The 26,636-nt window shown below is 42.9% G+C and overlaps 2 protein-coding genes across 5 annotated transcripts; one reads left to right on the top strand and one right to left on the bottom strand.

Annotated features, from left to right (window-relative positions):
* The first annotated feature begins 14,531 nt into the window (after positions 1 to 14,531).
* LOC103985007 (probable trehalose-phosphate phosphatase G) lies at positions 14,532 to 20,815 on the top strand. 4 transcript variants are annotated; one of them, XM_065183117.1, is made up of 13 exons: positions 14,532 to 14,725; positions 16,448 to 16,558; positions 16,637 to 17,120; positions 17,223 to 17,363; positions 17,478 to 17,549; positions 17,655 to 17,783; positions 18,069 to 18,125; positions 18,205 to 18,306; positions 18,410 to 18,487; positions 18,564 to 18,704; positions 18,784 to 18,876; positions 18,957 to 19,790; positions 20,554 to 20,815. In XM_065183117.1, the coding sequence occupies exons 3-12, from the start codon at positions 16,824 to 16,826 to the stop codon at positions 19,035 to 19,037; spliced, it is 1,191 nt and encodes a 396-aa protein (XP_065039189.1). In that variant the 5' UTR covers positions 14,532 to 14,725; positions 16,448 to 16,558; positions 16,637 to 16,823; the 3' UTR covers positions 19,038 to 19,790; positions 20,554 to 20,815. The 4 variants fall into 4 exon arrangements, with proteins under 4 accessions (XP_065039189.1, XP_065039190.1, XP_065039191.1 ...); XM_065183118.1 differs by having other exon boundaries at positions 16,448 to 16,527; XM_065183119.1 differs by lacking the exon at positions 16,448 to 16,558 and having other exon boundaries at positions 16,637 to 16,888; positions 16,965 to 17,120.
* A 3,294-nt stretch (positions 20,816 to 24,109) lies between these two features.
* LOC135673802 (uncharacterized) lies at positions 24,110 to 25,325 on the bottom strand. The gene has a single exon (XM_065183120.1). It carries the CDS (start codon positions 25,127 to 25,129, stop codon positions 24,284 to 24,286), a length of 846 nt encoding a protein of 281 aa, XP_065039192.1. The 5' UTR covers positions 25,130 to 25,325; the 3' UTR covers positions 24,110 to 24,283.
* Between the last annotated feature and the right edge of the window lie 1,311 nt (positions 25,326 to 26,636).

A 26,636-nucleotide genomic window follows, 5' to 3' on the forward strand; every position in this document is an offset into this window, starting at 1 on the left:
CAACCAGAACCAAAATGTTTAAGCAAGAGATAACATAATATAATCATCAGGCTCATATAAGTCAATCATACTCATTGTTCGCATCTTGAAAAGCTGATTACTCTTCATTCTTTGTTAGAAGATAATACGCAATATTACTCTCCAAAACATACTCCTTATGCTAAGCCAATGATACCCTCTTACAAGTTGGACTTTAGAACTTCTCCGGGATTATTGGTACTTATTCATTGTTCAAAAAGATCTTCTTTCACGTATTCTTTTATATATTTTTTTTTATAAAGATAACATCTCCACTAATGATTTTCTTATGTTTGGTGGGGTCCATTAGTGATATTTGTTCACTTCATCAACATAGCATAAGAATATACATTTTCTAGACTTAGGATCAAGCTTTATTATTTTCTGGGTATTATACACTACATATGCACAACAATAAAAAAATATATAAGAAAAATAATTAGTTGGCTTACCATTCCACATCCTCAAGGGTTTCTTCAACTCGATTATTGTGGAAGGAGACCGATTAATAGTACAACAGGTGGTTCTTACTACTTGTACTCAAAATAATTTAGTCACATCTCCAGTACTTAGTAATACTCTTGGTTTTCTCCAAAAGAGTCATATTTATCACACTATTTTGTTGAGGATTGTATGACACTATAACCTGTCTCTCAAAACACTTTGATCCTTTCTCTTTTGGACTTTGACTTTCTTCTAGCTTGCTCATGGTAAAAGCTTTCAAGTTAAACTGTCACACCATTTTATTGAAGACTGTATGGTTGTAAACAGTCTCACAAACACTTGATCCTTACTCTAGAACAAATATAATATGACATCAACATCTTCTTTACGAAAAAATTTTGCTACCTCCACATTGGATGATGTTGGTATTAACTCCGACATAAAAACCAGCATGATGCTTACTTAACAAAGTCAAAGCTTAAATTCACAAAGGTCCACGCCCTCAAATTTTAGTTTTTAGTAAGAAACCCATTAGATGAATAAGATTGTAATCCCCTAAATTTATTAAATTTGGAATGAGTCCAAATATAATTGAAAAAAATATTCCACCTTATATGGAACATTTTATTTGGTTGATTTGGTGGTATCTATATAATCTAATCAATCACTTATATTAGATAATTAATGTGATTCATTAGTCTTAAAATATTATTTTAATTTTTTTTATTTAATCCTCGATCTAATGAAATTCCTCTCACACCTCTATATAATGACCCATGGCGTCGTCCCTATTATTTAGGGTGGAGCGAGACCTCGATTTGAGCAGGGAGTTATGAGGTGGACGTCGTAGAATTAAGTTTCCTGACTCTCCACTTTTATTATTATGTAAATCATGTGTTTCATAGTTACGATAGATATAGTCCTTTTAGATCATTTGGTAAGTTTTTATAAAATTTTAAATTTATTTTATTATTGTATTATACCCATCCATGTGTAAAACCCTATTTAATCTAGATAAAAAATTTAGTTTTGATTATTTGAAAATTTTGTTGTGTTCTCTATGCCTTGAGAATAATTCTCCACCAACTTATGTAAATGATAAGATGTTTAATTAAATTTATTGAGTTGCATCAAATTAATTCATGACAAATTGGTTTTATATCTTGTAAAACCATCTCTATTTTAAATAGTTCGTAATCCATTATAATAACACTAATATATTAGTTTTGTAATTTTTAGAATTATTATGAATTTTAAATATTCTATAAAAAAGATAATATAGATCAATTAAACCTAGCTCAGCTGGACCAGAACTTGGGCTCAGTTGAACTTAGTCGCATGCTCGACTCAAATCTCTACCTAGACCACGACTCGGTTGGGCTTTGCATAGAGCCGAGGGCATGGATCCAATAGAGGTCCAAAGGTCAATGTGAGCCACTCTACTTGGCGAGTCATTTTCGTAGCCTAATTCGGGGAGGTCCAGCTTGGTTTACACGTTATGGCTTGGTGAGGATTATCGTAACCCAATGCTTATGGTTGATGCGTAGTATGACATTTGTAGCATCGCTTAGTATCGTTCCTCCCTTCCGATATACATGTATGTTGAGAGGGCACGAGTAATTTCAAACCAATAAATCAAAGGTAATCATAATTTTAGAATCTTCTATACATCATTTCAAAACATATATAAAAGTAACGGTGTAACATATGCAAAACCATAAATCAAATTTAATCACGAATTATAAGGTTATAAGTCTAAAAAACTAAGTCTTGATAGCATAAACTAGAATAAGAATCAGTATTAAATCTTATATCAAATCTCGAACACATGGTGTAGGTCAAACACTAAATTGAGTATCCTTCTAAAAGCGAATAGAGATGCAAGCATACTCCCAAGTCGATTGGCTCACGTCAGCCTTCGGACCTATGATGGACCCACTTCGACTTCGTAGGCTCCGAGATAAGCCCAAGGGAGCTGAGATCTATGTGAATCCGCATTATATTCTTAAAGAATAACCCTTCTCATGAGAAGGGGTGAGATTGATAAGAATCATTTATTTTATTAAACAAAAGATCTTGATAATACTGCAACAAACAAGGGATGGGTGTCTCTACATCTTGAATTAAGTGGGAGTGTTATTTCTTTGAAAGAAATATTATTACAAGATCAATCATTACGTAGAAGTAATCATTAGAGTATACCTCGGCGTCATTTCGAAATTGAGAGAGGTTGCTTTTATAATTTCTCAAAGTAATAATAATAATCCTAAAAATATAAATGAGATTCTCTGATGATGTTGTAAACAAGAAAAATGGATTAAAGCAATGAAGGAAGGGACCGAGTCTATGATAATAACCCTGAAAACATAGTTGAACTCCCAGCAAATCGTCAGGCCATTGGGAATTTATGGATTCTCAAAATAAAAAGAAAAAGTTATACCCAATAGGAATATATAGATTCCTATGAGACTTTTTCTCTAGCAGTGAGGTTTGCCTTAATATGATTAATCCAAACTTTGAGCTTGATTAGAATTAAACCAAATGAACATTAAGATGGCTTTTATCATTGGAGAATGGAATGAAGATATCAATATAGAACAACCACCTGTAGGTTTCATATCTAAAGAAAGTGAATACAAAGTGTCCAAACTCAAGAGGTCCATTTTGGGCTTAAATAGTTATCTTGGCAATGATATTTAAGATTTCAACGTGTTGTAATCACCTATGAGTTTACATGGAATAAGATCACTATGTGTATGTTAAACAATTAAGAGAAATTTTTTAATATTATCTTTGTAAATAGACAATATTCTACTTGTCGAGAATGACAAAGTGTGTTTTTACTATCCGATGGTTGTCCTTCAATTTTGAGATGAAGTACATGCGAGAAGTTGGATATATACTTAAATTTAAAATTAAGTTGTCCTCCAACATTATTAGCTCTCTCACAAGACACTTATATATATATATAAAAAAATCCTTGAATGATTCAATATGCAAAATTGTAATCCCATACATAATATTCATATAAATTGACTTTCGAATAATCATTTCTTCTGAATAATGATGTTATCTCCTACCTATAATAGTAAGAAACAAATGTGTGTTACTTTATTTATTATGTAAGTCTGAGTTTATAGTATGCACTACTAAATTACCGGAGATTGTTTGGCTAGAGAAGTTTCTAAGAGTTTAGAAATTATGAATAAAATATCTAATCTAGTGACTATGTTTAGTGACAATCAAGCGACACTTCAAATGCCTATTCGAAGGATCCAAAGTATCATGGCATAACGAAGAAATATAATAGCACGAAAGGAAGTAATCCTAGATCACATCTCTATTCATTCTATGATAGCATATCCTTTTACTAAACACATCATTGGAGATGTGTATATGACACACTTACTTAGGTTTACATAGGGCTTAGCTTTTTATGTTGTATAATAGATTTCTTTGTATACTTGTTATAATCATAATTCTTGACTACTAACATGAACACACAAATGATGGATGGGTTACCTCTAAGTTAAGATTCATGTAAATAGTTTAAGACATGCTCTTTAGATAAAGAAAGACGATCACAACATGTAATTAATACTACATGTGCTCGACCAACGAGGAATGTGGATGATTAATCCCTATGTCATCGCGATGTGAGTTCCTCGAGGCAAACAGCCAAAATTTATGCCCTTTTTTATTACTTTACCTATGTTTTTGAGGTGGCAGATCAATATTTATTACTTTAGCAATGTTTCTACCGATGATGTAATAATTTAACCTTTGGGAATATGTCTAAGAAAATAGTTAATATAAAACTTAAAGATAATTTGGATTGTATAAGTAGATGATGAAAATCGATAGATCGAACATAGCTTCGAGCAATTAGGTATGTCGATCTAATGCAATCAAATATGTCTTCGGCATAGCAAAACATTAAAAAAAGGATTGAGCTATAGTATGTGATCCCAAACAAGCTTATAGCAAGGCTCTTAAGTGGCACAACTCATTTTGCTACGTATAAATTCATAGATTACTAGTGGTGAGTTAAGGTCTATTATGTGTGAGTGGGAGATGAAAGTAGGGTAGTCCAAATCCAATGAGTCGAGTTAATTTGGTCAACCATAAGTAATGATTAAAATTTTAAATAGAAGAGTTACAAAGAATAACTTCTCATCGAGTAACTCCTTATCTTTCTTTATCGGAGGTGTTACAATCACCATGGAGTTACAATCATTCTTTATTATAGAAGTTATAAAGAATAATTATCTTTCTTCCTCGGAGGAGTTAGAAAGATTAAATTCTTAAATAAATGAGCATAATTCATGAGAGGTAATTTTGATATTGTAAATGAGGTTACTATTTGCAACCTATTCTTTACTATTTATAATCTCTTTTTCTTTTTTTTTTAAACTACCCCTTAATAAATAAATAAAAATATCCTCCTCTTCTTCTTTCTCTTAAAAGGATAGTGTCAAAGGAACGACGACCAACGTCGGAAGAGGTCGATGATGATAACATCGATAGTGACGGAGGAGGAAGTGACAAGGCGATAGGGAGTGTAGAATAGGGGATTGTTGATAAAGTATAGTGTAACAGAAGGCATAGGAGCGGGGAGCATCAATGAAGTTTGGGGCAATAATTGCTAGAGGAGAGAGCATCGACGAAGCATAAGACAATAAAGAATGCAAGTTAGGGGAGCGTCCAGAGCAAGATACACATGGTGATGATCGTAAACGTTGTGGGAAAAGGAAAAAAAAAATGTAAAATTGATATTAGTGAATTATAAATAATAAAATATTATTTTATTACTTTTTAAGGGCTTATCAATGGTAAAAAGAGACTCTAAATGGTAAGCTTATTATGTGCTTTTAAGGTATTTAAGTGATGAAATAGATAGTGGCCCTTCTACAGGGGTGGCCGGCCGATGGTTCTCCCTCGGGGAGAGCTCCTACGATATGACCCTCCTTCTAGCGCCAAATATGTTGATGAACAAATGCACCATGGCTGATGAGTTAACACAACTTGGTTCATAGGTCGATGTCGGGAGTCTTCAATCGTCTGAACTGGTTGCCGAGGTCGGGGAGCTGGTTGTGGCTCTTGCTCGACACGTTGGTTGATGGCTCTCCACCGGGATGCTGGTCGGTGCATTGGGGGGAGGCGATCTCTCTAGATCGAGATGATCTTGCTTTGAGGATGACCGCTCTCCTGCACAGAAGGCCCCATCGGGTGGTTATTGACTGTGGCCCCTCGACGAGTAAGTCAGTGTGGGATTCTGCTTTCTCTTTTTTCTCTCCTAGGGTTAGATGCCCGCTAGGGGCTTTTATATTACTGTACGAGAGTCGATCGTATGCTGGTTTGGCGTAGTGGCTGATCCTTGAGGGGTGAGATGGTACCTTAGTGCGGCCGTCGTCCCGGGACGTGTAGAACGGTGCCATGCGGCACTATCCCGGACTTACCGAGATGGGACATACCGAGCGGCGTCTTGGTACGGTTGCTGGCTCGGCGTGTGGGGGTGCTTCTCTTGCTGACTTGGTTGTAGTGTAACGTGGCATCAATTGTGACGTGGCTTAGGCCCGAAATATACCTTATCACTTTTCACACCCGCCCCCCCCCATCGAGGCGTGTTGTGAGGTCCTTGAGGGGGCAAGAGGTGCGCCTGGGTTGGAATGCCACGGTTGCATTGATTGCTCGTGGGGGAAGCTGGATTGGTTTGTCGTGAGGCAGTTCGAGGGTGACGCCCTGTGCTTTGGGAATGATTTTGCACTGTCGGTCGAGAGGCTGGGCCCATGCAGGATGATGCTGGCGATTCGTTGGTCAGGAGACCGAGCTATGTGAGCTAGGAGGAGATGGCTTGTTGGCCGAGTAACTGATCTCGGATTTAGGATTGTGGTTGGTGAGTCGCAAGTCAGGAACCGATCTGGAGCGACTTAGGCAAGGATTGAACCTGTGGGCCGAGTGACTGAGCTCGAATTTAGGATTGTGGCTGGCGAGTGACAAGTCGGGAACCAATCTAGAGCGACTCGGGCAAGGACTATGGGCCGAGTGATTGATCTCGGATTTAGGTTTGGTACCGGCAAGTCGTAAGTCGGGAATCGATCTGGAGCGACCCGGGCAAGAATTGGACCTGTGGGCCGAGTGACTGATCCCAAGCTCAGGTTTGGTGCCGGCGAGTCGCAAGTCGAGAACCGATCTGGAGCGACCCGGGCAAGGACTGGACCTATGGGCCGAGTGACTGATCTCGGGCTCCGGTTTGGTGTCGGCAAGTCGCAAGTCGGGAACCGATCTGGAGTGACCCGGGCAAGGATTGGACCTGTGGGTAATCTCTGGCTCAGGTTTGGTGCCGACGAGTCATAAGTCAGGAACCGATCTGGAGTGACCCGGGCAAGGATTGGACCTATGGGATGAGTGACTAATCTCGGGCTTAGGTTTGGTGCCGACGAGTCGCAAGTCAGGAACTGATCTGGAGCGACCCGGGCAAAGACTGGACCTATGGGCTAAGTGACTGATCTCGGGCTCAGGTTTGGTGCCGACGAGTCACAAGTTGAGAACCGATCTGGAGCCACCTGGGCAAGGATTGGACCTATGGGCCAAGTGACTGATCTCAGGCTTAGGTTTGGTGCCAACGAGTAGCAAGTCGGGAACTGATCTGGAGTGACCCGGGTAAGGATTGGACCTGTGGGCCAAGTGACTGATCTCGGGCTCAGGTTTGGTGTCGGTGAGTCATAAGTCAGGAATCAATCTGGAGCGACTAGGATGAAGGCTAGGGGGCATCGTTGGGCGACGCATCAGATTTTGCCTGGGTGCCACCGCGCCATGTGGTGGGCCGAGTGGAGCGGCGCGGGGCCTGGCGGGAAACTTCTTATTTCGAATGGGTTCTGGCGGGAGATTTTGGGTGATAAGGCACCTCTAGCGCGAGCTCCGAGATTGGCGAATCTGAGGAGTTATGACCAGTTTTAAATGCTGCAACCAACTCTCTCCTCGGGAAGCCCAATCATCGTCTCGCGGTGGATCAGCCTGCCCTTTATAAGCTTCTTTTAGAGTAGTTGCCCTTTACTTTGCTCATCTGCCATTACCTTGCCCGGCTACCATTGTCCTGCTTGGTCCTTCTTCTTCGTCTTCTTCTTCCTTGTCTTCTTCTTCTTCATCTTCTTCTTCCTTGTCTTCTTCTTTTGGGGGTCCAGGGGTTGAGGTTCTCAGTTTGGGATCGCTATTATATCCCAGAGTGCTATGCCGTTTTCGCCCCTCGGCTTGGTCAGCGACCGTATGATCAGTTTCCCGATGGGTTCGGGCTGACCGTGGGTGCCCTTGAGGCTGGACTACAGTTCCTGCTGCATCCTGTCATCGAGGCGTGCCTCCGCAAGTGAGAGATATCGTCGTCCCACATGACACCGAACTCTTGGCGCTATCTAGTGGCTTTCCTCGGGGAGTGTCAGGGGGCAAGGATAGAGCTGTCCGTGACCCTTTTCCTGGCCTACTTTTGTTTGTGTAGGGGGCGAGGTGGGTTACCTGATCACCCGTAGCGGTTTTAAGATTAGCGGTGCTCCTTCCAACAACAAAGGTTGGAAGAGTCGCTTCTTCTTCGTCAATTGTAGTTAGGGGTGGGGTTTTAGTACTGGATGGACTTCCCAAACCATCGACAACGTCCCCCTGTTGCTTTTTGTCGGAGAGATAGCGGACGTGAACTAGCTGAGGGGTATCTTGTCCTCTTCTCGGGCAATCCGGGAGATGACTGAGGAGTGGCTAGTCAAAGCGGGACTGAGCCCAGCCACTAGGGGTATGATTATTCGAATATTATGGATCATCCGCTTGTCCCGAGCTATCTGACCGATTGGGCTTTTCATTGCAGAGATGGTGGATCTTTAGTCTGTGAAGAGGATGCCTCATGCCAAGGCAACCGCGCCACCATCTTGGCGTGGCGAGGGTTTCGGAGCTGGGGTACCTTGCAGAAGGGCACCGCGAGGAGGGTGTCGGGGTCCCCAGAGGCGAGTCAGCCTCAGAAGAAGGCGAAGACTCTGGCTCAAAAGACATCTGCGAGCTTGGTTGCTCACGAGAGTGATGTCCCGTGGTCGTCCGGGGCTACTCCCCAAGGTGAGGGCTCGGGGAGCACGAAAGGAAAGGGGGTGACCAGATCGTCCGACGATGACCCCTCAAAGAGGGCATCGATGCGCTTGAAGTCGATGTGGGACTTGTGTCGCGTCCACTCTCGGGGTGAAGGCAAGAAGTACCAGGCCCTAAGCATGGCCGACCTTCCTACTAGGGAGCCGAGAACCCCCTACATCCCTCAGTGGGCGAGCCTCAAGGCTGACAGTCGTATATGGGCTGACGGGCCAACTGCCCAAGAGTTCACCCGAGGGGTACTTCACCCGGCCATGGCCATGGAGCTTTACTGCTCCTCCTTGGAGGTACTGGCGGATCGGGCGGCCAAGTCGTTGGTCTAGGTAAGTGGTGGTGCTCCTTCTCTCTTTGATTCTTCCTTCTTTGCATGGGTCTTGACGTCAATTTTGGTGCAGGGCCAACACCACACCATGGCGCTGATCGACCGGGTCCTCGACGTCGGGCAAGTGATCGAGCGCCAGTTGGATGTCTATGCTGCTCTTCGCCTCAAGAACCTAGAGCTAAGGAGTGGATTTAGCCCAGAGGCCATGGCTGCAACTGAGCAGCGTGCCTCAGCTTTGGATGAGGAGGTGAATCGTCTGAAGGTCGAGCTGGAGGAAAGCTGGTCCCGCATCCGGACGCTGGATGACAAGTTGCTGACCTTCTCCCACGACGTCGAGCCCGCTAGATCTTTGGCTTGGGCCACCGAAGAGGTCCTAAAGGAGGAGCGGCTGGCACTGCCCGACAAGATCAAGGGGGCGATCGCTGAATACAAGGCATCCGTCGGGTTTGAGCATGACCTGGTGAGGTCGAGGCAGGTGACATACGAGTTCGAGTATCGAATGGCCTATGCTCATTTTTGAGTGAGGTACCCGGACCTGGAATTGGAGTCGGACCCGTTTGTCGATTAGTCAAAGGATTAGAACGTTGACATGCTGACGAGCATCCCCTTTTATGATGGACCCGAGACTCCTCCAAACTAAGGACTTGTATTTGTCTTTTCTTTTGCTTTGGTCTGGTCGAATTTTGAAACTATATCACCCGATCACAACGTGTATTTCTTTTTCATCAATAAAGAAACTCTTGTTTTGGAACTCTAACTTGTCTTTTCTGGTTGTAGATGTGCATGCTCCTTAATAATACATGTCTTTTCAGCACCTCGACTTGCGTCCTTTACGAGTAGAACTTCTTTAAATTCGTCGCGTTCCACGTCCTTGGCAGAGGGTTTCCTTCCATAGTCTCGAGTCGGTAGATCCCTTTTCGGACTACGTCGTGGACCCGATAGGGGCCTTCCCAGTTGGGCGTGAGTTTTCCTCTTGCTCGGGTCAGGTCGCTCACCTCCGCCTTTCAAAGGACGAGGTCCCTGACCTTGATCGGTCGTGGATGAAACTTGTGATTATACATCTGAGTCGTAGCCTTTTTGTACACCAAGGTACGTAGGTGTGCCTTGGCTCTTCTTTCTTTGAGGAGATCTAGGTTTACTCGTAGGCCCTCCTCGAAATCTTTTCGTTTGTAGTTGGAGGTGCGTAGGGTCGAGAACACCATCTCAGGTGGGAGGACCACTTCGGTCCCGAACGCCAAGCTAAACGATGACTCTCCTGAAGCAGTTTTGGGAGTCGTTCGCATCACCCACAGGACGCTAGGGAGCTCATCCACCCAGGCTCTATGCGCGCCTGAGACCCTCTTCTTGAGGCCCTCCAGAATCCCCCGAATCCTTACTTCAGTCTGGCCATTAGTTTGGGGGTGTGCAACTGAGCTGAACTTCAACTGTATCCCATATGATTGGCAATAGGCTTTGAACTTAGCGTTGTTGAATTGAGCTCCGTTGTCGGTGATGATAGCTCTCGGGATTCCGAACCGGGTGATAATGTTCTTCCATATGAAGCTTTGAACTTGTTTCTCAGTGATGGAGGCTAAGGGTTCGGCTTCAACCCACTTCGTAAAGTAGTCGACCCCCACTATAAGGAAGTGTTGTTGTCCCGAAGCTGGAGGAAAAGGTTCAAGGAGATCAAGCACCCATTGGGCGAAGGGCCAGGCCGCGTCCATCGGGGTAAGGGGGACCGCTAGCTGGTGTTGTAGTTGGACGTGCCTTTAACACTGTTGGCACCGCTGCATGTATGATATGGCGTCTTGGCACATGGTCGGCCAGTAGTACCCTTGCCTGAGAGTCTTGAAGGCCAAGGTTCATCCTCCAATGTGCTCCCCACAAATCCTCTCGTAGAGTTCGGCGAGGATCGTTTCAGCTTATGATGGTGCGAGGTAGCGTAAGAGAGGTTTGTGAATAGATGCACCGTGGTTGATGAGTCAGCACGGCTTGGTTCATGGGTAGATGTTGGGAGTCTTCAGTTGTCTGAGATGGTTGCCGAGGTCAAAGAGCTAGTTGTGGCTCTTGCTCGAGACGTTGGTTGATGGCTCTCCGCCGGGATGCTGGTCGGTGCCTCAAGGGGAGGCGATCTCTCTTGATCGAGATGATCTTGCTTTGGGGATGATCGCTCTGCTGCACAGAAGGCCCCGTCGGGTGGTTACCGACTATGGCCCATCGACGAGTAAGTCAGTGTGGGGTTCTGCTTTATCTTTTTTCTCCCTAGGGCCGGATGCCGACCATGAGCTTTTATACTACTATATGAGAATCGGTCGTACGCGGGTTTGGTGTGGCGGCCGATCCTTGAGGGGTGAGATGGTACCTTTGTGCGGTCGCCGTCCCAAGACATGCGGAACGGCGTCATGCTGTGCCGTCCCGGGCTTATCGGGATGGGACATACCGAGCGGCGTCTTGGTACGGTTGCTAGCTCGGCGCGTGGGGGTGCTTCTCTTGCTGACTTGGTTGTAGCGTGGTGTGGCATCGATTGTGACGTGGCATGAGCCCGAAATATACTTTATCGGGACATAAATTCATTAAAAGAGAAGAAATCTAAAAGTTAATTTTCATACTAGTTTTGAGATTTTGTATTCCAACAAAATTTGATGATGTTATTCATGCTCGCGGCATCAGTGGGCTCAGTATGATCGATTCCGTCTGCTCGACCACAATTTGACCCCCATCAATTGTGAATGCACAACTCATACATGCTGTCAATGCAGCTTCTAGTTTGTGCAGGCATGGAGGCACAGCCACTCTCGCCTGCTTCTATGAGGCCCTTTCATGTGTCGTGATCTGTGAAGGGCTCCACTCCATGGCTTAGTTGCTGCATGCGGACCACCTAAGAACCTGCTATGCTCCAAGAAGACGAGTGGCGTTCATGATGCTGTAGGCCTTCTTCTCTGTTGTATGTCGTTCTTGGAGACCCAAACCTTGTATTTTATGTCACCGAGGAAGACAGATCCGTGACGTGCATACAAGACTTGAGTCCCATCTCAGCCAGAGATGAATTGTCTCCCATCGGCACACCATCTCACAGAAGCTCGGAAACAGCTTCTCCTCCACTGGAGATGGACCCTAACCTACCTCGTCGATGCAGGCAAGACTGGAGTTCACTCACATGGACCCACGGTGAGTAGCAGCAAGAGCTTGTCCTGAAGATTTCGCGTTAGCTACACCATAATTTAATTGATTATGATTTATGATATCATCTTATTATAAGGATGGTGGGTGGGTGGGAAAATGAGGTATAAGTGTCACAATAATGAGCTTCTCTCCAGTGTAAGATGAGTTCTCGGTTACTCTGTCAGTCACCGGCGGTGATCGTACAAGCCGATCCTCTTCCTCCTCCTTGCGACGTGCAAACAAGTCTCTCCGTTTCGTCTTCCCGAGAGAGTTGACTCGTCCGTCGAGTTTTGACTCTTTCGTCGCGGTACGCCTCGGTTCCTCGTCAGCTCCGAGTCAAATGTGGGGGGGGGGGGGTGGGGAGGACGTCGATGGCTGCGTCGCGATGACAGAGTTCTTCCGGTAGGAAGCTTCGCGGGAAGAAGTGGAGGGGAAGCGGGAAAGGCCTACAGAGCGCCACGTCGGCTGCGGTTCTCGTTGTCGCCAACCGTTACCCGACGAAGGCGCCTTCGTAGATCCACCGCTACATCATGTCGTCATAAATTGACATCATGAAAGAACCTTCGAATTCCTATAACAAAAATAATAATAATAATAATAAAAGAAAACATGGGAGACTTTTTTGACGTTTAAGTTAGTCGATCATTCGAGATGAATAAATGAAGTGAATCTAAAGTCCAAAAGAGAAAAATCATACATGGAAGACATGTTCTATATTACCTAAATCAAATCCATTTCGGAAGGTCAAAAGATTGAGTGATCGAGAGTTAATGATAACATGAATATTGATGGAGCACCGACTAGATTTAGCGTCGGAGTATCCACCCACGTATTGTTAAATCCATATTAGAAACTTGTTAGGCAAAAGTATGATTTTGACAAATATGAACCTTATGCCCTTTGTGTGAACACATTTTGGGCCCAATAAAATTCAAAGACACAGTAGTAGGGAACACATTCCACACCAAAACAATGTGCATAATAATTTAAATGGAAGATTCGATTCAATTATTTGAAGTCAAGTCCATAGTAAATAGTTAGCTGTCCGGTGGCGGTGCCTTGTCGAATGCTCCTCCTTTGATGCCTAATTTTTCTCACAAGCTTACGATCGCAACATTGATCCTATTATGTCAGTGTGTGGCCCAAACACCTAACTTTGCCATCTCCTTCTCTGCACAACCCCTTGTTTATGTTGGTCTACAACAAGACAGTTCAGCACGTAGGACTCCGATAGCTGATTACGAGAATCTGCATTTACTGTATTTTATCATCTCGTCACATTAGAATCTTTTATACAATTATTTTCCTGCATCATGCAATCTCAACCTACTGAGTTTAATATAGAACAAAAATAAAATGCTGAGATAACGCTACTCAGCTCGAAACAGACATTTATGCAAGAGTAATTATTTGTATTGTACATGACCGACCACTCTCTTCCAACCACCCTAATCGGTGCTCTTCCAAATGATCCGAGGAAAACATAAGTAATGCTGCTGAAAAAGCGACTGAGATAGAGAGGGAGAGAGGAAAGACGTACTTTTTAAGATTTTGGCGTCATCGACTGAGAAGTCAAAAGTCTTCGCAAGCAATTGCCTATCATCTTCACCGCATTAAATTGACGAACTCGCCGTCGGTGAACTGAACTTCCGTGAAAATTCTGCGTGGCTGTAACGACCAGCGCTTTGACCGAGCTACATTACATACTTAGCGGAGAAGACAAAAGGCGGTGATGAAGAAACTTGTGGCATCGGAAGAATTGGCGGGAGGCCCCACGCGGAGACTTTTGCTTGGGTGTGGCAGTTGGTCTGTTGTTTGGTAGTTTAATGTCTTTGTTCTTCGTGGGGGGCGACTTATGGGAGCGATGTGAGGGTCAACGCCGTTCCGGAGAAGAGACCCGGGATTAATGCTGATTGGTTGATGGATTCGTTAAAGTGACCGGGGGGTATCCGACTCGTGCCAGCTGGTCGCGCACCCCGCGCTCTGTGCTGGAGGTGATTGGTCGCTCCGCGCACGTGAGCCGACTCGGATGGAACGCTTTCCCTGGATGCGCCCGAAGAGTTGACCCACTCAGCCCATTGGACGGAGGCCTCGGGTGAGCTTCGCGGGTGCGTTTCGTGGCCGCTTCGAGGGTTAGTTAGTGGGAGGACAGCTACGGCGAAGGCGAGGCGGGGCCCACGTCCGACTCGTTGACACGTGGCCACGTCGCGGCACGTACGGATCAGCTAACGCCTAACCGTGTAGGGCGGTTCGAGGGAAAGGACACTCTACATGGCGGGGCCCACAGCGGCTCGGTTCTTTTTGCGAGATGGTGAACCCCGCGGGTCGGTAGATTGGGTACGTATAGAGGGATCTGGAAAATGTATTTTATGGAAATACTTGCCAAATACTACGAAAAAGACATAATTCTACGACCGTAGTTTGGCTTCTGGAGCACGTCTCGGCCTTCGGCGAGGAACTCTATAAATATGGCGCCATACCCGAGCGACACCTCTTCTCTTCTCACCGATCTCCCCACCGGTTATTTAGGGTTCGTTGCGATCCTCCCGGGACTTTCCTCGGAGGTCGATCCCTGGTTTAGCTCCCTCGATTCGCTTTTGGAGTTTCGATTTCGGCCTTGGCGCGCCCGGTCGATCGGTGCTGCGGCATTGCATAATCGATCGCGTCTGACCTCATTAGCAGGTAAGTGAACCGTCTCTTCTTCCTCGCTTCCCAGCAGCAATGCGTTCTTCTCTTATGGTCATCCTTTCCTTGTGTTGCGAGAGAAGAAGAAGAAGAATAAAAAAATCCCAGCTTTCTTTTCTGCTCGTGTTGACCGGACTGAAACGATGGAAGATGTTTTGGTTAATCGTTCCCTTTGTTTTTGGTCAGTTTTGATCGTGTTTCTACATGTCGAAGCGATCTTTTTTTTTTTCCTCGCTATAGTTTTCTTGGATTCGATTCTTTCTCGTTGTTCGGTCGTGTGATTCGTATCGGAGCCTCTATTGCGCATGGAGACAGCGACGATATGAGAAATTTGGGCGCCATCTCTTGGTTGATGGGGGTGTTTCTGTCGCGTTTCTCCGACTTGTTGTATGATTTTGCCCGTTGTTTCAGACTTTGTCTTTTAGCAAAATTAGGGGTGCCCATCTTCCTCTCCCGCTGCAGCTTCCCGGGTACGGATCATATCAATAAAAAATGAGACTTAAATGCAAAAGAAGCTTTCTGTAAGCTTTGTCTCCCTTAAAACAAGTACGACAGTTTTGGATGCCACCTGAACTAGTACGAGTGGTGGATTGCCCATTACCTTTTGTCAACTTCTCCACATCAAAATTATCATGTCCACTTGCTCGCACAATAGCCGTCGTCTTTTAAATGTTAATAATCGCTCTCGATGGTCCTATCTTTACATCTCAACAATGGGTTATGGGTCAAAGGAAAACCCCATCGATTTTATCTTTTCAACAATGGGGAATTTTTGACATGGTTTAGGCTTAAGACATGATGTATGGTCCATTGAGTTTAGATTTTACCAGTCCTAGGTTAACAAAGAAGAAATTGTAAAAGTTGAATCTCGTCCCAGTTCAAAAAACTCTTTATCTTGCAACTGTAAAAGTTTGACATTTGTTAGGTCTCTATCAACCATTTCAATTTCAATTTTACAATGTTGATTTTGTGATGTGTGTTTTGTGTTGCACCTTGTTTGTGGCTTTGATTATGTTTTCAAAATTTTCCTATCTTGTACTTCTTATACATTCAAAAATAAGTTCACATAATTGCCACCATGGATGGTGCATAGCCTGAGATACCTAAAAGGGATTGTCACTGAAATGCATTGGATTGCTATCATTACATCTTGAATCTGTTAGCTGCAGATGAAGCTTCTGCGGTGTTTAATTAGTATTCATCTAGTGCAACATCATTGCACCAATTGTTATGACTGGATTTTTTATATGTTGATTGGGTAGGTACGATTAACGTGCTCGGGACCTACTCTTACAAAAAGTGGTCATGATTTTGGATTTTTTTTATAAGTTTTTATTATGTGGAATTAAGCTTTCTTTATCCTTTCTCATAGTTGTTTCTTTCTAGTAGATTCCATGGAATAAAATAAAATAAAAATCCTTCTCTGATGAGAGAGAACATGTCACATAATTTGAAGCCTTTTTGCCAACAATAACTGATTTCAAAATGCTTTCTGGTGCAAAATGTGGGAATATTTCAGTGTACCATTCATTTTCGACTTCACCATATTGCTACTATTCAGCGCCTGGATTCTTTTTGCTTTTCTTCGTATCATAAATTCTACGTTTGTGCCCATTATGACACTAATATTTCTATTAACTTTTACCTCACAAAAAATTCCATTGTAAATTTATCTTTCAAGTCATTTCATAATTTTGATGTGTTTTCCTGTTTATACAGCTAGTAGTGTTATCGGGTTAAAGTGATAAGCAGTTGATTTCTCTAAAGAACATACAATCTCAAATGATCAATTTTTTGGTGTGAGTGCTTAGTAATTCTTACAACGATACGGTATCGGCAACCTTCTTTTTTAATTTATAGAATGTTTTGTTCTTTTTCTCCTTTATCTTACAATTGGCTAATTCTCAGTTGTCAGGAGGCCTCTGATTGCTGAACTGCAAGCACAATTGCAGACAACAAGACATTGAAGAGGTGGTCTTACATCAACAGAAGCATCAGATAAATACAAGGATAAAGTAGCTGATTTATCATTTGAGATCTGGCTGTCAGATATCATAACACTTCTGAACATAATTTTGTCAGTGATCAGGAACCTATGGATTTGAAGTCAAACCATAGTTCCCCTGTTTTCACCGATCCTGTACATTTGAGCAAGTCAAGGTTGGGCTTGCCTTCTAACATAGCACCATATTCTACAGCAGCACAACCGTATTCGTCTTCTGGTTTGTGTCTACAGATTCCCAGAAGAAAAGTGGGTAAACTAGATGATGTCCGTGCTAGTGGTTGGCTGGATGCCATGAAATCCTCATCACCTCCTCGCAAAAAGCTAAGCAAGGACTTGATCTCTGAATCTCAGTCAGATGAAACTGATGCTGCATATCTCACATGGATGGTAAGTTTATGATACTGTTTGATTACCAAAACTGGTGATGTTTGAAATATTTGAATAGTATCCATAAAAAATTTGAACTATCTCTTTGTTTACTCTCTGCAGATAAGCTGTCCATCTGCTTTAAACTCGTTTCACATAATCACAACCTATGCCAAGTGCAAGAGTGTTGTATTGTTTTTGGACTATGACGGAACTCTTTCACCTATAGTGGACAACCCTGATGCTGCATTTATGTCCACTGCTGTAAGTTCATTTCCTTTTTGCAGGAACATATTTTACCTACTAAGAAACTTACAGTAATCATTAAATTTTGTCTTCTATTAGTGTGCAATTTTTCACCATTATTATTTGTTTCAGATGCGAGCTGCTGTGAAAATAGCTGCTAAGTGCTTCCCAACTGCAATTATTAGTGGAAGGTCCCGTGATAAGGTATTGCTCTTCATTATGTCCTACAGTGTGAAAGTTGAAGATGACTGTATGTAGAAATAGCTTCAACATGTTGATTAATGATACTACAAAATACATATTCGCCAGGTGTATGAGTTTGTGAGGTTATCGGAACTGTGCTATGCTGGTAGTCATGGGATGGACATAATGGGCCCACTAAGAGAATCTGAGTATGTCGGTGACCATCCGGACTGTATCAGGACAACTGATGAGCAGGTAAAAACATCCTGTTACCACCATTTGGCTTGAAGTGCTCCTGGTAGTCAATTTTGTATTGAAACTTCTGATCTAAAAACTGAATGATGTTTTCTTTTTTTGGGTGTCAATGAACAAACTAGATATTTCTTTGAGGTCTTGAAATTGTGTTCAAATGGGCATGTTCTCATGTTTCTTGACCAGAGAGGATCATTGATATAGTCAAAGTCCAATGTATTAAAAAAAAAAATTCTAAATCCAATTGTATTCTTATGATGCCATTTCATTACTGTTGTTTGGTAACAGGGTAAAGAGGTACATCTTTTCCAGCCTGCAAGTGAGTTTGTACCAATGATCAATGAGGTATTTTGCCTCGGATGTCATCTTCTGCTACTATGAATTCCAATCATTCATCTTATTCTGGAATAATTCCATATGGCAGGTTTACAAATCCCTCTTAGATATCACTAAAAATATCATTGGTGTCAAAGTTGAGAACAACAAGTTTTGTGTCTCCGTACATTATCGCAATGTTGATGAAAAGGTAAACACCAAATCCAAGTGTTGAATACCATCATTGTTTGGCCTTATTGTTTTATTATCTAACTTAATAAAGAACCTTTATCTTGTGTAATTTATATTTTTAGATGTGGGAAGAAGTTGGAAAGCATGTGTTTGACCTTTTGAAGGACTTTTCCCGTTTGCAAGTTACACATGGGCGTAAGGTAAACCCAAAACCTATCTGCTAGTGAAGTTGACAGTTGCAAAATATCATATTCTTTAAATTCTTTTACGATGCAGGTTTTAGAAGTTCGTCCTGTTATTGACTGGAACAAGGGCAAAGCCGTCGAGTTTCTGCTTGAATCCCTCGGGCTTAGCCATCGTGATGACATACTCCCAATTTACATTGGAGATGACCGTACTGATGAGGATGCATTCAAGGTATAAGAGGAAACTTAATATATGAAAGTCATACTAGTTGTTATGTTATATCTTCATGTTGTAATTTGAAAATTCTCAGGTATTGAGAGATTGTAACCGTGGATTTGGTATTCTAGTCTCGACCGTGCCAAAAGAAACTAATGCCTTCTACTCTCTGAGAGACCCATCTGAGGTGAAACTTTAGGCCTCCTGTCACATCTTTTACTTGCATGTTTATGTGGTATGCAAACATAATATTCTCTAATCTCTCAGGTACAAGAATTTCTCAAGTCCCTGGTGAGATGGAAGAATTCCGCATCATCACAAACTGAAGGCTCTACAGCCACAGTATAAATGCTATGGAAAGCATACTTTGGAATAGACAAGTAGTCAGAGAAATAAAAGTCTAGCTTAAGGACTCCAATGTTGGGTCAGTTTTTTATTTTTGTATTTGTTAATTGTTTCTTTAAGTTCAAGGGCCGTGTTTCTCAATGTTGTAATCTCTCTTGTTTCTTTCCTAAATTGTTATCCAATCTTCTATGCAATAGCAATTTTTTTTCTTTCATTACTTACCACATTGTAACAAATAGTTACATATATTGTAATCAATTTTCAAGTATGTCAGTTTTTTATTTGTGTTAGTCGTAAGAAGAAATAGGAATTTTAATTGTTGAAATAATAAATTTTTTATTTTATTAATTTTTTTTAACAAAAGATAAATAAAAAAAGACCAGATTTGAACTCAGAATCTTATGATATTTAATACTTTCATCTTTAATTCATTTTTCTTAAAATGTTATAGATCCCTATTTTTGTTTAATTAACATGCCCGAATATATTTTATTTAACAAAATTATTTTCTTCAAGATGAGATTGCCGTTACCGCCTCCATAACAGATTCAGAAAAGCCGAGATAAATATTTGCTCGTTATGAAGCAGTCGATAACCAAAATCATGATCTCGTCCTCTTCTAAAACCAGCGCGGAGATGCAAAGATTCGAAGCTCTCCCGCCGGCCCGGCGAACGCTTCCTTTGAGGAGCAAGGCGAGAGCCCGCACCACGATCCTCAACCGGCCCTTTGTTCTCAATGTCCTCGCCGCCAATACGGTATGCTTTCTTCATGCTGTTGTGGTGTTCGACCTTTTGCTCGACCGAAAATGAAGTCAGGTGTTACGGTTTCTATAGGCAATCGGTTAAAGAAGATTTACGAACATTGGGTTTATCATGATGAAGGTCTAATGGGTTTTCTAGGTGCAAGAAATTTGTGTGTACGTTATTAAAATCGAAATTCGAATGTGGTTTTCATCTTCTGAAGGCAGCACCCGAGCATTTTGTGCCGGTGGTGATGTTGTCACCTTCTGTTGCACAGTGAAGGTATTCTCTTCATTGGATCTTTTAAGAACAGGCCCTGTAAGGATTTACTTTACTTTGGATGCCTTAGTGATCGCTGGTCGTCGTGGAATGATATCAAAGTGAAAACAAAAGGACTTCTTATCTTTAACCGTGACATCTACTAAGTTATTTTACTAGCAAGATGAATTATGTTTATCATTGATGTATATATTGTCTTCAAAGCACCTCATGGTCAGCCATCTTTCGGTTGTGTTTCTAATTATAGGCGTCTTGCATATCCACATCATTTGGAAAGTACATGATTCATTGCTTAGCTACTAATTTGTAGTTGCCAGCGATCTACAATGTATAAACCATATTACTTTGCCTCAGGTTTGGCAAAAGAATGTTTTGTTTTAAATGTTGTTTGTGGTGATCGTTCTGTTTTCCTTGCATAATCCTCTGCATCTGCAACATGAACAGTATTCGAGTTACTGTATTTTGTACGAAGTTGATTTTCTGTGCTTTCCTTGCTCAGGACGGAGGCAATAGCTAAATGCTTTGTCCATGATGCAGTTGAGGTAGCTGTGGTGAGCTTCCTGTTTCTTCGTGTCATCACGATCCAGTTTATTAGGGAACTGAAGAGGGAAAAGAAGATCATATGTCGTAAGATCAAACTTGTTTCGTTAGCCTGACTCGTTTATCAATGTTCACTGTTTTCCATGATGCAATCTCTCGTCTTCAACTTTCAAACTATGATATCTTAATTTTTAATCAGTGCATTGCTTGCTTCCTGTGTCTATTGGGATATTCTGATCATATTTTTCTATTTACAATGTTAGCTATTACGTGAAGTGGAACTATTTTGATATTTTTAAGGTCATGCAAGTAGGACATGAAATTTTACCCTAAGTTGCAGTTAAAATAGCAGTCTGTCATGTAGAAGAACCCTGCTTAATCCATGATATGAAAAATCAAGGATTAAAACAGTTGTATCTACAACCTGTGATTTATTTGAGCAAAGAATAGGGACTTATTTCTTCCCTTTATTATATTGAGGGTTGAACAGGGGCTAAGAGACTTAAGCACACCTTTTTCATGCTTTTTACATTTAATTCCAAATCCTGTACAGGAAGTCCAATTAGTTCGTTAATCTCTTTGCAGACATCCAATCCATCATAGTATACAATATGACAATCATGAATAGCTGAAAATTCATACATGTATCTTTGTGTCATTGGCCTGCACAGATATCTCATACCAATTCCTTAGGATTGACAACGCCAGCACTTAAGCTCCTGGAACTACACCCGAATTCATTGTTGGTGTAGTCATGCCTTCTCTTCTGACATGTCTTTAAAAGCACATTTAGTGAAAGGCTGCACGCATCTCTTGCATGAGATGTTTGGAACATGGATCAAGTTTTTGGATTTGCAGACAGTATGCAAATCTGCAGATAACTTCATTAGTCATGAACAGATAGTCACCATCTTACATATCTCCAACTAAATCAACAATATAGGACAAGTATGGATCAAAGGTGGCGTCTCTTATTAACATGAGGTGATTGACCATGTGGTGTTTCACATCTAGTTGAGTTCATTACTAGATGTCAAATCAACAAAGTTACTGAAGACAACTTGCAAATATCATTGATCGAGTCCAGTTAAGGGTGAGAAGGGCTATTTGATGGTTGGATATCACCAATTCACCAATCCCTTCCCTAAATAAGTCATACAAATAAATCTCAAGTGTTTCTGGAATCAATTGAGTAATAGTTCATTAATATACGATATATCTAACTTATTTATACTAGATTTAAAGTGTAAAATTTTAATTTATAAATTTATGTAACTAAAACATTAATGATGTATCTTACTTATCAGATATTGAGATTTGAAATCTTCATCGTATAAAAATTTGTTTTCTTGATGTTCTCCAGCCTAGCTGAAGAACATCTGGACCCTGAATAAAATATCATCAAGATGAACTCTGGTGCTGAAAATTCGATGGCAATGTGCTCTAGCTCAAATTCCGCCAGTCAGAAGAGAAAGAACTCAGCAGAGGCAATGATTTCAAAAGCGCAAAAGACTGTTCCTGGAAACTTTTTACTGTCAACATGGGAGACATGATTATGCTCATTTAATGTCCCAGTGCACTGACTGTAGATATCTTAATGTTTTCCTTTTACAAAGGGTAAACAGTGTAGTTGCTTGTTGAATGAACAAGCATTGAATTTCAAAGTACTGAAGTGATATTGAAGAGTTCTCATCCAGATATTAACTTTGGATTGCAAAGGAAAAATACTAGCCTGCCTCACATGGATTTCGGGAACATTTGAGGAAATCCTACATGTTGATATCTGGATGCACAGAAGTAAACTCTATACACCAAACCTACAAGTTGTTTTATGGAAATTTTTGGCTACTCAAGTACTCCATCTACCCAAGAAAAAGACGGTTTGAGCATTGTAGGCAGCCTGCCTCAAATAAATGGGTCAGAAGTTGGATTCAGAGGTGAATGGTTGAATGTTGGACAGCAAAAGCAGTGGTTGGTGAGACCCAAATGCTCACCTAATAAATAACATGAACATAAATGAATTAGCAAAGTAATAGGTCTCCAACAGTGACTAGCAGTAAAGAGAGAGCCTGGTTGATAAATTTCTCAAGCCTCAGCCCATCATTCATATCTCAGATACTGTAGTAGATCTTGTTGTTGAGTCCATCGTAGAGCATGTGCTTGACAGGTTCAAAGGATTCAGCTATTTCCTTCAAAGAAGAAAATAATGAGGAAGTATTTCTTTTTCTTGTGTCTGATCTTTGACTTCATAATTGGATGGACAGAAGTCCCTGCTGATGCATTGAAAGCTTCTTTTTCCATTGTGCTCTTTTTTAGCAGCCTACAACAAGAAAAGCACTTTTTTTTTTCCTTTGGTTGCTGCTTGTTTTGCAGTTGCAGTATGTTTCAGGTATTTTACTCTCTTAGGAATCAAAGTTCTTAGCGCAGCTCTTGTTGAATATTGCAATTAGTTTATAATATCAAGTGGTTAATGGGAGAGCCTGTATCTTAAAGAATACAGTTTATTGTCAATGTCTTCTTATGACCCCCTTTTTTTTTTTCGAGTTCCTATGACATGTTTACTGTCAATGTCTCCCTTGCTACAGCAGAGATCATAAGAGTTGTTTTGACGGTGATTTGTTTCAGGTCAGAAGAGCTAGAAATGAGGCAAACCCAGAAAGACTTTGGTCAAGGACAAAACTCTGGCTTAAAGGAGAAGATAAGATAAAAAGAAGGCAGAGATTGCGTACAAATCTTAGAGCAGCTCAGGAGTAAACAATGTTGGAAATCGGAGGCACCAACATGGTGCTTTGATGCAGTTCCAAGTCATTACCTAATTCTCCTCGATGCATTCTGCATTGTCCTCAAGCTGAATCAGGTGTCTCCATTTCACAGAATGGATGTTCTTGGATTGCATCAATCATCAATCTAGCTTACTGTGGACAAGGAAGAGCAAAGGTTTTATGCCCAATGACTTGTCAGGTACCTCTGTTCCAAAACTGTGTGTGACAAACTTGCTTAGCTTCCAACTGGTGTTCCCTAACTAGAATTTCTTTAGCACTTCAACCTTGACCCATCCTGCTCTGGCACAGATACAGGCTATGAACTACTGATTGAGTTGTTTGCCATCAAGGGAATCTTAGTAGTAACCAAACCAAGAATGCATCTGACGGACCAATGTTAATCGAAAGGAACTACCAGCTTCAGTACTGAGATCTGAGGCCAGTGTCAAAGTCGTTCTTCAAGATGGTGATCTATTCATCACAGCGATACCACTGCATGGTGCCTGTACCACAAGATGAATAAGAGAATGAATGGATGTTGCAAGCACCGATGGCTACCAGTGGACCTTGGATCCTTCTTTCTCCTGGATTTTATCTCTCCCTATGAAGACAAAGAACACTCCCACCATTTGCCCATACACGTTTTAATGCTTTGTATCACACCAAATAAATCCAACAAAAAGGCGACACGTTTCATACAACAAGGACAAGGAAACCCAGAACAAGCAGACAAATGTAGAAGACAACAGAAGGTAGAGGAAGAAAGGTTAATTCTATACCCATTGGAACGGGAAAGGAGAAGCTTTTACACCACCAAACACGCTTTGGTCAGTTGGGACCGCCGACTCGGTAAACCGAGTTGGAGAATCGCCACAAGAAAAGAAGAAACTTTTTGAGGACAAAGAAAGAGGAATGGTCGCTGTGAGCTTAGAGCTTGTAGATGATGAGGAAACAAGGGAGCACCGCCATGGGATCGAATACCACGAGCTCCCCGTCCCCTAGGCTCACCGACTCGACCTGTGACTCGGTGTCTGACTCGGCCCTGACCCGGCCCGCGATGACTCGGCACACCAGCATCGCCCTCCGCCCCGCCCCGCCGCCCCCGCTAGCGTGCGCGCCGCCGCTCCCCGCGAAGGTCCGGACGCCCACCAGCTTCTTCCCCGCTGACCGCATCACGCTGCACGCCACCCCGGCGTCGTACACGACTCCCCCGCCGACCCCGCAGTGGAACCGCATCATCTCATTGCCGTCGGCGGCGCACCGGGCGTCGTCGGACCGGGAGGCCCCCGCGCGGACGGCCGCCCGGTGCTCCTCGAAACGGGCCACCGTCCGCACCGGGTTGTGGACCCGGAACAGCATCTCGATCTCGCCCGGGAACGCGGCGGCGGCACCGGACGAGGAGGAGGACCAGCTCGAGCTGAAGATGATCTCCACCACCCGTCGCGAGGAGTGGCCGGCGGGCAGCTCCGCCAGTGTCGGGAAGGGGTCTGAGCGGGCGGGCCCGACGAGCCCCGCCGCGGGCGAGGCGGCTGGGTGAGCAAGCCCCGGTTTGGGCTTGCGCCCCGTCTTAGGCCGGCGCTTCTTAGGGAGCGAGGAGGAGGAGGGGCATTTAGGAAAAGGGAAGACGTCCTTAACGGCGTGGGAGGTGTGGCCGCAGTAGACGGAGGAAAGCAGCGGCTTCTTAGCAGAAGACGAAGACGGCGTCCGGGGGTAGACGACGTCGTCCACGGCGTTGGACTTGCAGTGCAGCGACTTAACCCACCCCGTCGCCATGACGGCGACGGCCAAACACAGAAGAAATAAAGCCAACCAACCGAGAGTGGAGAGAAGCCTTAGTGTGGATGGGGTATTTTTGAGGGGTGGGAGGAGGAAGAGGTGGTTTTTATTGCTGGGTTTGCTTGAAGGTGTAGTATGTAATTTCGCAATGCAAGTGTTGGTGTTGGGTTGGATTTTGTGATGAGAAGCTTTGGATGGTGTGCAGGCTTTCCTGGTGTAAGGTGTTGTTTTGCTCCTTGTTACTGCAGATAGCCGTGTCCTCCTCCTCGACTGTTTCTCCAGTGACTGAACACATCTCTTCCTTTCAATTTGTATTCTCGTTTGTAGAAGGTCGACCTTGTCCTGCGTTACAGTGATCTCACTCCACTCTGTAACATCACCTCTATTAGTTTATGCATCATCATCAACTATTGTTATGTGTCTGCGAGAGAGAGAGAGTAGCAGTTCAGATGATTTCAGTATTCCACCTAACGAGGGAGGGAAGGGATGAAATCTCACTCGGTACTGTTGTTGCTTAACATGGCTGTTTATACCATGTCAACACTGATCTGATCCGCCATGCAAAATGCCTTTGTTTTAGTCTCAGAAATGGCACATGTAGCAACTATTTCATGGAATAAGGTGGAATTATGTTATCTGCGTCAATTAGATTGGTGTCACACTGCTTGCCACAATCATATGAATCAGTGTGCAGGTGAGAGAGTAAAATTTTCTAATGCGAGGTGGACTAACACAGCATAATCCTTCGACTAAAATAATAATCCAATCTGTAGACTCCTTTTCTTCTGTCTAGTCTTCACATTCCAATCCCACCAATCCATAATTTTCCATGACAGTACAATGTGACGTGCAGGAAGATGGTGGTATTCCACTCCACTCCTCAAGAACACGAATCAGTTTAGGGTTAGCACATGACATGAACAAGACAACGCCCATCTCCTTAGGATTTAATAAGATATCCGAAACAAGAAATGGACAAGAAGGAATTGGCATGCGGAATAGAGTATGGCCATGGGATTCCTTCCAAGTCATTTCTTTGGTTGTCTGTCATCACAAATGGGTAAATCGTTTGTATAATCACCTCAGCTGACCTGCCCAAACTTTCTGCATGAAATCTGTAGGTAGAGATTGGCTTTTCTATGCGGAAGAAATCTCCATTACAGTCTTGTTGATGTGGCAGATAGTTCATTACCACTTCGAATGATGTCAAAAGTGCTCCAGAATGCTGTAATCTGTGTGGTTCTACAACCTTGATGCTCTGGCAAAGTCATCACCTAACTTCGGTTAGCTACTGTTCCTTGGTTTTGCTTTGCAGCCAAGAAAAACCACTGCAGTTACTTCTTCTATGTGTGTTCACGCGTGTCTCAGTGGTTTCCGGGTCATCGTCCATGGCAAAGGAAGCTCGACACGGAAGAAGAGGGTGAAGAAGCGGAAGAGGAAGAGAAGGTCCGACTCTTTTATTTTCTTTAGTGAGCTCGTGGGGGACAGAGCCATGGGAAAGACG

This window comes from Musa acuminata, chromosome BXJ1-5 (assembly GCF_036884655.1).
Source record: "Musa acuminata AAA Group cultivar baxijiao chromosome BXJ1-5, Cavendish_Baxijiao_AAA, whole genome shotgun sequence".
In the NCBI taxonomy this organism is placed as follows: Eukaryota; Viridiplantae; Streptophyta; class Magnoliopsida; order Zingiberales; family Musaceae; genus Musa; species Musa acuminata.